This window comes from Balaenoptera musculus, chromosome 8, assembly GCF_009873245.2.
Source record: "Balaenoptera musculus isolate JJ_BM4_2016_0621 chromosome 8, mBalMus1.pri.v3, whole genome shotgun sequence".
Lineage (NCBI taxonomy): Eukaryota > Metazoa > Chordata > Mammalia > Artiodactyla > Balaenopteridae > Balaenoptera > Balaenoptera musculus.
In genome coordinates this window covers 82,453,501-82,466,622 of record NC_045792.1, presented here as the reverse complement: position 1 = coordinate 82,466,622, position 13,122 = coordinate 82,453,501, and the positions used below count along the sequence as shown (strand labels likewise).

At 34.7% G+C, this 13,122-nt stretch overlaps 1 protein-coding gene across 3 annotated transcripts in view; it reads left to right on the top strand.

Annotated features, from left to right (window-relative positions):
* IMMP1L (inner mitochondrial membrane peptidase subunit 1) overlaps positions 1 to 13,122 on the top strand; it is a 74,510-nt gene that overhangs the window by 45,715 nt on the left and 15,673 nt on the right. For all 3 annotated transcript variants that reach the window (XM_036860076.1, XM_036860074.1, XM_036860075.1), the window contains 3 exons: positions 1,948 to 2,081; positions 3,618 to 3,706; positions 7,237 to 7,363. In XM_036860076.1, coding sequence (XP_036715971.1) covers positions 1,977 to 2,081; positions 3,618 to 3,706; positions 7,237 to 7,363 — 321 coding nt within the window. In that variant the 5' untranslated portion in view covers positions 1,948 to 1,976. The remainder of the gene's footprint in view (positions 1 to 1,947; positions 2,082 to 3,617; positions 3,707 to 7,236; positions 7,364 to 13,122) is intronic.

Below are 13,122 nucleotides of genomic sequence, written 5' to 3'. Positions count from 1 at the left end.
GTGAATAAACACTAATAAGTAATAAAACACTAATAAAGGATATAGTTCTATGCTGTGGGCTCTAAAATTCTATTATTGGGAATTCCCTGGCGGTCCAGTGGTTAGGACTCTGCGCTTTCACTGCCGAGTGCCTGGGTTCAATCCCTGGTTGGGGAACTAAGATCCTGCAAGCCATGTGGCGCAGCCAAAAAAAAAAAAAATCTATTATTTTATTTAAACATAAGTTAGGGAGAAACTTAGACACCTGAAAATGGAACTAATGTTATGAGGTTATATAGCACATGCTGATTGCCAAGTGAATGATATAGTAACTAGAATTTATTGCTGTATTCTGCTACACAGACTATATATCTGATTACATGTAATCCTCACTAACTCTCTGAGATAGGTACTGATACTAAGACCATTTTACAGGGAAAGGCACTTGAGGTTTACAGAGGTAAAATAACCTCCTGAAGGTCACACAGCTAAAATATGGTGGAGCCAGGATACCTGCTCAAGACAAGATCAGCTTTAGAAACAGTGTTCTTAATCATTAAAAAATGAACATAAGGAACCATAGGAACCCAGAGGAGAAGGAAAAACTTGCCTGTTGAGAGCATTTGGAGAAGAGTTACAAATTAGATACATGATGGGTATCATGATGGGTATATTCCAGGCATGGGTATTGGCATACATAAGTGTTGGTTGGGCAGTATACCCTAAGTAAACTGGACCAGTATGATGGAGTAGTTCATTCATGTAGGAGCATCAGGGAGGATCAGGTTGGAATCTGAGAATGGAATGGGAGCCATCTGTCAAAGATCCTGAAAATGAGTAATCTGTACTTGATCTGATAGAGAGCCATTGAGGTTATGGGAGCAAGGGAGTAATATGGAAGTCAGTGTAACATAATGGTTAAGTTCTTGAGTATCATTTTCCAATTTTGTGATGTTTAGCATTTAAGTTTACTACTCTTAGGTTCCTTTGTCTTATCTATAAAATGATAATGGTAATACTATCTATCTCACAGCGATTAATTTGTAAAACCTGACATATCCAAGCATTGAGCAAATGTTACATATTATTATTATTGTTGATGTGTTTTAGTAAATTTAATCTGAGAACAATGCATAGGAATCTAGGCCTAAGCATTAGGCCGTTAGTTGAGAAATGCTTGAAACATAGTTTTAGCAGGTAAATGGAAAGGAAGGGACAAATACTAGGACTGTTTTAGATGAGTAATATCAGTGTGTTAAATGTATATAGCTTTCTAAAAATACATGTTTCTTTGTGCTGTTTCATAACATTCATGTGTTCATTGTTATATTAATAGTTAATAACTGAAAACTGAATGTAACTTTATAATTTACAAAGCCACTTTGACATGTTATTGAATTTGATTCTCAGAACCATTCTGTGAGATACTATTATTTCCATTTTATTAAGGCCCAGAGAGGGTAAGTGATTCATTGAAGATCATGCAAATTAATAAAGGAAGCAGTTTAGAACTTGAATTTTCATACACCTATTCTAGTGCTTTCCCCTTTATTCCTATATTATGTTATGACGAGAACTGATGTACTATAGCAGGCAACAGTATGAAAAACTAGTATTGGTATTTGAAAGAGTTAATATCATTTCTTAGATATCTGCCTTAATACCAAGAAATAACCAAGGCATGAAAGAGGAGAGACAAGTTCAGAGTCTACTAGTTATCTAATTCATATATAAACCCAGTGATATTTGAATATAATCTCTGTTTAGAAGATCACAATATTAAGTGGCTATAATTTGCCATTTTAAAAAACCTTCAGCAAAAATGAAAATAAGCTCTTGATTTTCTGCACCAAACCATATTAGGCATTTAATACACTCTGGGTGATTGTAAAATATTTTACAATAGAGCTATTTCTTAAGTGTTTTTAAATAGTATTGATCATGAAACTTTTTGAAATTTACCATCAGGCCAATGGTGGCAGAGTCTACATAGAACTATGCTTCGTGGTGTTCTGGGAAAAACCTTTCGGCTTATTGGCTATACTATTCAGTATGGCTGTATAGCTCATTGTGCTTTTGAATACGTTGGTGGTGTTGTCATGGTAAGTTTTTACATTCAAGAAAATAATCATTTAAAATATGTTTTTTTTTAAATTGAAGGAAGAGAGTGTTTGAATTGGCACAGATATAAAATATAAGAACTGTAACTTTAAATATGGTCCTGCATTGTTTCTTTCAGGGGCACAAAGGCCCTATTAATCTAATAATACTAGTTTTTACCATTTATTGAATGCTACTTACTGTGTTCCAGGATGTGTTTGATGTTTTACATTTATTAACTCATTTAATCTTTTACACTCTATGAGATACTTACTAGAAATCTATTATATATATGAGGAAACTGAGGCTCAGAAAGCTTAAGTAACTTTCTGCAGGTCCCACAATTCCAAGTAGACTTGGAATTTCAGCACAGATTTCTCTGATTTTCAGAACCCCTACTTTTAACCACTGTGAAGAATATCAATAACTGTCCTGAAAATAAATGATTATTCTGCCTTGTGTCAACATTAAAATGTTAAGGCTGTCCTCCTACCAATGCATTTTCTTAATATTGCATCATAAATCTATCAACCATGACAATACTAACCTTTTGTCATATAAATGAAAGAATAAATTGATTGATTGTTCAGTCAGTAAGTTTTGCTGTTGGTGTTGCTATTTTTATCAGGTTTACCCTAAGATATTCACAGTCATATAATCTCAAGTTGAGCTGGAGTAATGCAAATAAATATATTTAACTGAAACTCCCCTCTTTGATTTTTTTAAATTTAAATTGGTATTTCCAGTAGGCTACAGAGTTAGCAAAAAACTTGCATTGTGGTCTTTGTTTTTTCTGCCCAAGTAGGAAGTTTTGAGTAAAAAGTTTTATTTACATGTAAGTGGAGTGAATGGAGACTGTTGTGTTTAGATTTTTTAAGTTGCGATGATCATTTATTACAGTTTTGAGACATATATGAAGATTATTGTTTTACCTACTAATATGAAAGTCTTTAAAGTACATCTCATTATGCCAGTATTTTTCAGTAGAAAATATAAGTTGCAGCCCCATCAAATGAGTAAGCTGTTCTCTTGGAAGAAAAGGAAAGGCATCAACTCATTGAGAATAGTATGATACCACTTGGTAAATAACTGTCATGGGCACTGGATGATAGCTGACAGTAGCAAGAAAAAAAAATCATTAATAATTTATTCATTCAACAAGTATATATTGAGTATCAACCTTATGCCAAGCACCGTTCTTGACCTTGGTTACACAATTGGGAACATGAGAGACAAAGTCCCTGCCCTCATGATGCTTAAATTTTACAAGATGGCCAAAATTTGGAAACATAGATAATGTTATTTCATTTCTCTATTATAATATAATATTAACAAACCATTTTAAATATATTTTGCCTGTTTTTCCAGACTTGCTGGCTACTATGTAGAGTTGAACTTATCTTGGAACTTCCAACTTATTATGAATCATCCACCAAGCTTGAAGAACATTTGCTTGATTTTCTTTCTTTTAAGCCTGCTCAGATGATTTATATTTTAAAAGGTTTTCAACTTAAATTTAAAAATTGCCTCTCTTTCAGTGTTCTGGACCATCAATGGAGCCTACAATTCAAAATTCAGATATTGTTTTTGCAGAAAATCTTAGTCGACATTTTTATGGTATCCAAAGGTAAATTTCTGCCACAGATATATTAAATTGATGGTGAAAACACACATGCACATTGTGTCTTTTCTGCAGTTTCTTAACTTTAGCTTTAAAAACTCTTTTGTAAATAACCAAATTAATGACCAACTGGATGAAATTTTGGCTCAAATTTTTTCTCTCAGTTTGAGAAATTTTAATAGTTTCTTTAAACATGCAGTTCCTTGTATCATTGTGCAAAGTAGATAGCAGTCCCTTTTATAATGTGCATTCAAGCCTTCTTTACTTTTTTTGGGGGTGGGTTTGTCCTAGAATGTTTTGAATCGAGAACCAGGGACTTAGGAGCTACATTACATATCCAAATCTGATTTGATTTTTTAATTTTTAAAATAATCCTGCATTTCTATTGATGACTGTCTTATTCTCTATAGTGTATGATGAGCAGTCAGTGATTTTTAGACTATAGCACTGTATATAGCTGGGAGCCAGGAATCTTATCTGTTATGAGTCTCCTGATTAATTATATTAAGTTAAAACCTCCGTGGGAAATATTGTTTGCCACTGCATCTTTTAAAATCCTAGTCTAAATGGTGTTTCCAATCCTTGAGATACTGTTTATTCTACTTAACTCCCTGATTATTATTCCTTCTGAATGGATGTGAAGTATTAATAATTTAATGTATTTTCTAAAGGACACCTCTTTGATTCCCTAAAATTTGGGGTCCATTAGTTTTTCATAATTCTGAAAAAATAGATCTGTTTCACATTTCATCTTCATAAAATACAAATTTTACTCACTTGAGCTGGTATTTAGCTTATGACATAAGTAGGTTTAGGCATTCCTCTTTCATTATTGTCCTTTTTTATAGTCTACTTCACATTACTGAAAAATCATCAAGAATAGTGTAAAACTGTTCTTTGTGTTTACTCGTTCTTCCACCATCTTAGATTCTGTAAATAGAAACTCTGTCTTGCTCAGGCTGTATGGTCTAGCATGGTCTGTGGGTAATTCCTCAGATCTTTTATCTGTAACAACTTCAAGATAATACCTAATTGATAGATATGGGGTTATAAAATAAAACTTATATAACAGGTTATGTTCTAGCTTCCTTTTCTTTTTAACTTGTATCAAATTACAGTCTTTGGATTAACTGGAGACCTAGCTTTGCTGCAACGTGAAGACAAGCTTCTGTTTTCCATGCTAATCACATGATTTCACTCTCATAGTCCTTGAGCATCCTTAACAAAGAGCTAGACTCATTGGCTAAATAGTGTTTGAATGAACAGCTCAATATTGTCTTTTTTTGGTTTTTTTTTTGGATAGATACTCTTTGCATTCAGATGGTAATACAAATAACTATATTTAGTAAATTAATTAAGAGTCTTTAGAGGTTTTATTTTGTATTCTGCTCCTTCAGGGGGCCCATTAGGTGGAAGGACAGTTCAAACTTTGGCATTTATAGGAGACATACCAAAGTAACTTTTACAGCCAAGGTAGTCAGTTGGTAACTCCTACTTTAAAAACATTACTGTCCTGAGTATTTTTTTCTTTTATCTGTAGCACAGAACCCTTGAGATTTCAGGGGAATCTCTGACCCCTGCCAAGAGATCCTCTTGCTAGCTGTTTCTAAAGATAGAGTAGCCATTCATTTAGGGAAAATGAAAGTCTGCATATCTGGTATCTAAAGCACATAGATTTTTCAGTCCAATGGACCGAACACTCATACTTGAGACAACCATAGTCTCTTATTACTACTTATTCTTTCAACAAATAGTTAATGAGCACCTTACTTATAAGATGTGCTGTACCTGATAGAGAATGTTAGGATTAGCAAGATATTAACCCTTGTTTTCAAAAGCTTACAATCTAGGAGGGGATAATAAGGATATTTATAAATGATACAGGAAAATTTAAGTCTTAGTTCTATTAAGTTTCTTTTAAAATACTATGTGAAAGAGTTGAAAGTCCAAGGTTATATATTTTGATTTAAGCTCTGTGCCTATAATATCTGGTTAGACGACCAGAAATACAGTATACAGTAATGATGCTTTCTATTAATTATGATTAATAGACTGAATTATGATTCAGTCTGACTGAATTATGATTTTTATGTTGCCATTCAAGTGCAGAGTTTGTTTTGAGGATCATATTGATTATTTTGTCGAAACACTTAAGCTGAATAAAACTCCAATGGAAAACATTTCTTTCCCCAAAGCTAGCCAAAATCAACTTTGTTAGTATGTTACATAGGTTACAATATTTGCAAACTTTTTCATCTGAACAGTTCCATTGACATGGTTCCAGCTGGTTGGAAAGAGATACTTTATAACATTTTCAAACAAGTGTAAGCCTTATATTGCACTCCAAATTATAGAATTTAGTGTTTTAATAGCATTCAATTCTTATCAAGAATAACCTCAAGAAATGACTGTTCTGAATACTGTTGCTGTATTTTGTGTAAAAGTTCGGATGAAGATGGTATCTTTACTTTCCTTACATAAGTATCCTTCTTGTATATTCCTCTTTGACTTAGTTGTTAAGGAAAATTTTGTCATACCTCCCAAACTAAACTTTATTTTATTAGGTAATGATTGCCATGTAATTAATCACAATTTATTTTTTGACTTGACTACCAAAAGTTTTGAACTCATTGTAATACTTATATATAGCAATAACTAGGTTTCTGATTTAACCATCATCTTCCTTTTATTTTTGTGACTTTTGATATTGTTTTGATATATGCATCTTTTATTGCAAGCAACATCAAATTATTTCCTGAACCTGGTACAGATAATAAGTAAATACATTAAATCCTTTCTATTGTGAGCAACAGAATTCACTTATTGCTCATTTCATGCAGAAAGAGCATTGCATTCTCTTTGGTTGAGGCATTAGTCATATATTTTTGTCTCCTTCTTCCTTTCCAATTTTAGATATCTTCTTAGTCTTCTAATACATGTAGATTGTTATTTCTTCCATGAATCATGTCTTCCATATGTAATCATATCCATATTGGTTCTATATGTTTGATTTGCCAGTTTATTTTTTGTAATATATGTTTGGACAGCTTTTAGCATTTTATTTGGCCGAGTCTTCTGATATTTTTTCTCAAGTATATGTCTTTTTTGACTGTACTGTAAACTCTCCAGGTTATATAATTTATATGCTGCAATTCCTCAGTTCTTTAAGCTCTAGGGAAACACAGATGATGTTTCTACCTTTTTATGTGCTCTAGAGTCAATCAGTGCTACTGGCTGGGCAGTAAAATTTGCTTGGTTAATTTGGTGGTATTTACACGGAATTGTTTTTTCATAGTTTTGGTTCTAAAAATTTGGACACAGAAGTAACACTGAGTGGGTATAGTGCAAGAAGATAATTCTCATGGAATTATCAGAAATTTTAGAATCTTCTAATAGCTTTTCCATCACTCTCATTGTTAGATTCTGACCCATAAAGTTAGTCACAAAGGTTCTCAAAGCTTTATTTATTGTAGCAGTGCCATGCATGTGTTTATGTTAATAATAACACTGACATTTCTTTGACTTTTTCCCCTCAGAGGTGACATTGTGATTGCAAAAAGCCCAAGTGATCCAAAATCAAATATTTGTAAAAGAGTAATTGGTTTGGAAGGAGACAAAATTCTCAGCAATAGTCCATCAGGTTTCTTTAAAAGCCATAGTTATGTAAGTAACATTTCAATTATGTTATTCATTGGTATCATAGTTGATTAACATTAACTGAACACACTGACAAATGATTATAACTTTTATTCATATTTTGAATATAAGTTAGAATAATGCATTCATTAGAATTTAAGTATGTTTGTATCAAGAACAACTTGGCCATTATAGTTTATATATTTTATTTCCTTTTAAAACCCTGTATAAACATCTCAGTATTAGTTGTTGCAGGCAATATTCACCAATGAATGTCAAAATAATGGGCAGATGTTTGAGGAAAAATAGTGTATTTGCATAGTCTCAAAGTATCTTTCCCAAGATATTTTTACAAAGGGAAAAACAGTAGCTTCGTAGAGGAGAAACCTGGCAGACACCACCTTAACTGAGTGATCAAGGTTAACTTTACCTATAAAAAGACGTCAACATAATGTGACCCCTGAATTCAAGGACTGAGAAGGGCACATCACCTTTGTGGTATTCTTGTAAAAAGAAGGTATAGCCTCATGAGAAAACATCAGACAAACCCTAACTGAGGGTCATTCTGCCACATAATTGGCCAATACTCTTCAAAAATGTCAAGGTCTTTAAAAAAAGGAAAGTCAGGAATTGTCATAGATTGGAGGAGACAAAGGAGACATGACAAGTAAATGCAATCTGGAATTCTGGCTTAGACAGTTTTTCCACTGACTTGTTAGTGGAAAATCTGGTAAAACCAAACACAGTCTTATAGTTTAGTTTTTTTAAATCCTATTTAAATGTTTAGGATAGATATTTTGGTGTCGTCAACTTGCCAACTCAGTTAGGAAAAAGAGCAAGAGCAGTAGAGTGGAAGAGTGAAGAGCAGATGTGATGTGTCAGCCCCTTTCACCAGTCACATGGCTGCTGGGACAGCTCGTGGCAGGGGAGGGCAGCCTTCTGTTTACTCAGCATATACTCTTCTTACTTTAATTATAATTTAATTTTCTATTTTTGTTTAAATTTTCTGTCACTGTCAGATTATTAATAGAGCTGTTACATCTGTTAAGTAACTTTATCTTCATCCCCAGTGTAAACATACAATTAAGAGTTAAATTGTCTTCATCGTTGTAAATTTATTTTGACCTATAATAGCCTCTGATTGCCCTATAAGTTTGATCAGTAGACTATTAAATAATCTATTATTTATTTACCGTTCTTAATAGACTATGGTTCAGCTGTGCAAATGTTTATTACACTTCTGATGTTTATTACTACAGTGCTAAACATCCTAGGAATCCTTAGCTGATGGTGATAATGTTAAAGTTGAGAATGTGGTATTGGGTAACCTGTTTTTCTGTGGCCTTCATCATGGATACTTATCCTTTTATTTTTCAAAAATGTCACTTATTTACATAATGATTTCACCTTCACATGACTGTTATCATTTCATGAGGCATTCTAGTCACTTCTAAGTTGCTTTAGCAACAAGCATATACTTCAGACCAGAAATAGTTTTATCAACAGAAAGAATAACAAAACATATAAATGATAGCATCTACTATCTGTGTACAGTGTGTACACTGCTGTTGTTTTCTTTTAAAATTATTAGAGGAGGAATATTAGGATGAAAGGATTTAGATAAAATCTCTGCTAAGTAATCAGAGAAAATAACCAGAGGACTATAAGATGTACATTTTTTTGAATATTCTATTTAAAGAAGACATTCATCGAATTTTTATGTTTGTTGAGAGGATAAATTAGGGGACACTGCCATTTTGTTCCAGATGTATTCCATTCACTTTGGTTTGCATGTTTATAAGTGTACAAACAATTGTAATAATATTGGCCAACACTTAACTATGTGCTTACTCTGTACCTGACACTGTTGAAACTCTTTCCAAGGGTTAATTCATTTAATCATCAAAACAGTAACCCAGTGAAGGTGGTAGTAGCATTTGACAGATGGGAAAGCTGAACAACAGGGAGGTTAAATAAATTGCCCAATTTCAAACAGTAAGAGAAACAGTTGGAATTCAAACACAGGTAGCCTGGCTCTGTCCAGAATCTATATTCTTTACCACGCCACTACTTTTCATCCCAAAATATCCTCTACTTACTATTATTATTCCTACTCCCATCTCCTAAATTGTACTTCCCTTAAAATGTATTTGTCTTTATTATTTTTAAAAAGAAAGGCAACTGTTTCTGATCAGGGCCAGTATTAGTTCTGAAAGACAAGCCAGTGATTTTTGAAGGCTTCCCGGCTCCACCAGTTTTACCAGGCTGCGTTTTTTAAGCCATAACAATTGTGTAGCTATTACAGAACCACTTCAGCAAATGTGTTCCATTAATCAAGGTGATTTATAACAAAAATTCATCCAAGTTTGGAGCACTGAAGAGATATCCAAACTGCATTCTCCCCATCCAGAGTGTTCCCTTTTCCAGCTGTCTCAGAAGCACACTGGTGCTGCATTCTATGAAAGGGGTTTCTTCCCCTTATCTGTGCATCCTTTTAGAAAAATCATTGTTGCTTATAGGTTATGAAGACATTACTATTCAGATCTTGATTGAGGTGCATAATAAGGATGATATATATTAAATGTGTTTTGAATTTCAGGCAAAAAACATTTATTCTCCTAAGTAGGTGCTTCAGAAAGCAAAACACCAAAATTGTCATTTGGAACCTAGAACATAGAGTTTAGCATATGAAAGAAATAGCATTGTTTGTAAGCTGGCAAAAAAGAATATAAACAGATCATTGGTTAAGTGATGTGAAACCATTTTATTCATTCCAGAGTTCTAAAAGTTCATGTGGCAAGCAGCACTTACGAAAGGTGATTTATTTTTTACATTAAGCATTTGGAAACTAAGCAGTCCCTATCAAGGTCCTATTGCAGTGGGTTTTGCTTATTTTCATGGTATTGAGGCCAGTAATTTTTTTCCTTGGGTTATGGGCTGAGCACTGGCTACTAGGAAATGAGCTTAATTTGTGACTCTCAAAAGAAACAAATTGTACTCAGCTCAAACATCTTGAATAACTTTCCTTTCTATACTATAGGAATTCCTCAGTTTGCTGCTAGAAGCCACTAATTTTTTTTTTTTTTTTTTTTTTTTATAAATTTATTTATTTATTTTTGGTTGTGTTGGGTCTTCGTTTCTGTGTGAGGGCTTTCTCTAGTTGCGGCGAGTGGGGGCCACTCTTCATCGCGGTGCGTGGGCCTCTCACTATCGCGGCCTCTCTTGTTGCGGAGGACAGGCTCCAGACGCGCAGGCTCAGCAGTTGTGGCTCACGGGCCTAGTTGCTCCGCGGCATGTGGGATCTTCCCAGACCAGGGCTCGAACCCGTGTGCCCTGCATTGGCAGGCAGATTCTCAACCACTGCGCCACCAGGGAAGCCCTAGAAGCCACTAATTTGCCAAAAATAATTTAGTTGGAAGAAGCATTTAGCAGGTAGGAAATACATTAAATGAACTGGCATTCTCCTGTTGATCTGCACAGCAAGCGATTTAACGTAGTCTCCATTCCCCTAGGGAATATAGGGCCAGGACTCAGGAAATATAGTAATATTTTCTTATAACGCTAATAAAGAAACAAAAACACTTTATAATCTTTCTCAGGATAACATTGTGTGATAGTTCAGGGCTGTGATTTTAATCCATAGTGTATCTGTGGTATAGTTAGTCATTTTGGAATACAGTAAGTTCCTATCAGCAAACAAACATGCTATAAAATCTCCCATCTAAACGAACAAACTCCTTTGGCACCACATCCTCCTATAGGAAAGAGTCGTGCATACTTACTGACTCGACTCTGAACTTTATATTCTCTTTTGAACTCATTCCACGTAGACTTTGGTCCCCAGCACTTCACTGAAACAGTTCTTGTTAAGAGTCACTGATGACTTCTCTGTTGTTGATCCAGTGGTCAGCTTTCACTCCTCGTTTTACTTGACCTATTGTTAGTATTTGAAGTAGTTGTTCTTAAAGCCTGGTTTCACTTAGTTTTGGGGATACCACTCTCTTTAGGTTTTCTTCCTCTCTTTCTGCTTCTTCTGAGTGTCCTTTGTTGGTTCCTCCAAATATTGGAGTAACTAAGGGTTTGTATTTTAAACTTCTTTTGTTAATATACATGCACTTAAGGTGACCTCTTCCTGTCTCATGGTTTTAAATACTATCTAACTTAAGACCTAAATTTATATCAACCACAAGTTCTTTCCTGAACTCCAGAATCATATATCTGATAGTCTGTTTAATATCTCCACCTTAGTATATAATGGTCACCTTGAACTTAATATGTCCAAAACTAAACTGATTTTCCTTCCAAAACTGGCTCGTCCCACATGTATTTCCCAATCACGGTAAAGGCGCCTCCATTCTTCTGCTCACTCAGGTCATAAACCTTGGAGTCGTCCTTGCCTCCCTTCCTCTTTCACCCTCCCATCCAATCTACTAGCAAATCATGATTACTATATCTTGTAAATATAATCAGAATTAGACGACATCTTGCCCCCATCACTGCCACCATCCTGGTGCAAGACAAATTCATCTCACTCTTGTTTTCTTGCAGTAACTTCTGAACTTCTCTCTGAGCTTATACCTTTCCCATCTTCTTGCCTCCTTACCCCTCTACTGACTACTCTTCACATAGTAGCTGAAATGATCCTTTTTAATAATGATGCTTTTTCATAAAAATAATGTTACTCTTCTACCCAAAGAGCTCAGTGGCCCCCCATCTCATAATTAAAGCCATGGTCCTTTTGATGGCCTACTAGACCCTACACTCTTCCTGCTGCCTGTTCTTGTAATTAAAGTTTCATTGGAACATGGCCACACTCATTCATTTACATATTGTCTGTGACTGCTTTCAGTAAAACAGCAGAGTTAAGTCATTGTAACAGAGACTCTATGGTCTGCAAAGCTTAGCTATTTACTGTCTGGCCTGTTACAGAAAAAGTTTGCTGACCCTTGCTCTAGAATGTAAGGTTCTTAATGGCAGAGATTTGTTTTGATCTCAGCTGATTCCCCAACACCTAAACTTTTATTTGGCATCTAGTAGGTCCTTTAAAAATACTTGAAGGGTGGACAAATGGATATATGACTAGAGTCTGACAGTGTTTTATTTTAGTTTCTATTCTCAGTTGCTTCTAGTTTCTACTGCAAACTCGCTCTGGAGTAAAGTGCATGATGTTCTATTTTTCAGTAATATAGATGTTCCTGTCGCTCACCACACTGTATGCTAATGCTGAACTGGCCCATCTGTGTTCATTCTAGTCTTCATAGAAGACTTGAAAGCTAAGCTACTTCCATGGTAGGGCTACTTGACCATCTTCCATAACTGCAGGTAAATGTTATAGAAAATATTGGAATGCCCCTGTGACTTTGTACCAGCACAGCATTGTGCTGATTAAACGTTTCTTTCCCCAAGTGACTTCTATTTGGAATGAATGATAGTTTTCAGCCCTTTTATTAAAGCAGATTAAACATTCACCTGGCTTTGAATAATTAGTTTGGAGTACTCTGAACTTGGTCTCATCTAAATCTTCTGAAGGACTGGTGGAATTGAGGTACCCTGGTGTTACCTTGCTCTCATTTTGAGGGAAGATTTGGTTCCCCAGAAATGGTGTGGTGGTTTTGTTACTCTGAAGGCTAAGTTGCCCTTGCAACATGCAGTACCTACTAATTAGTTTGTGTGGTAATGAGAGTTTTCTACATTTCAGTAGAAATGATGTGCCTTTGGACATATGTAACAACTCTACAGGTGTTTTGTTCTTTTGATTCTTTTGTTGGTTGGCAGATTACAGATGG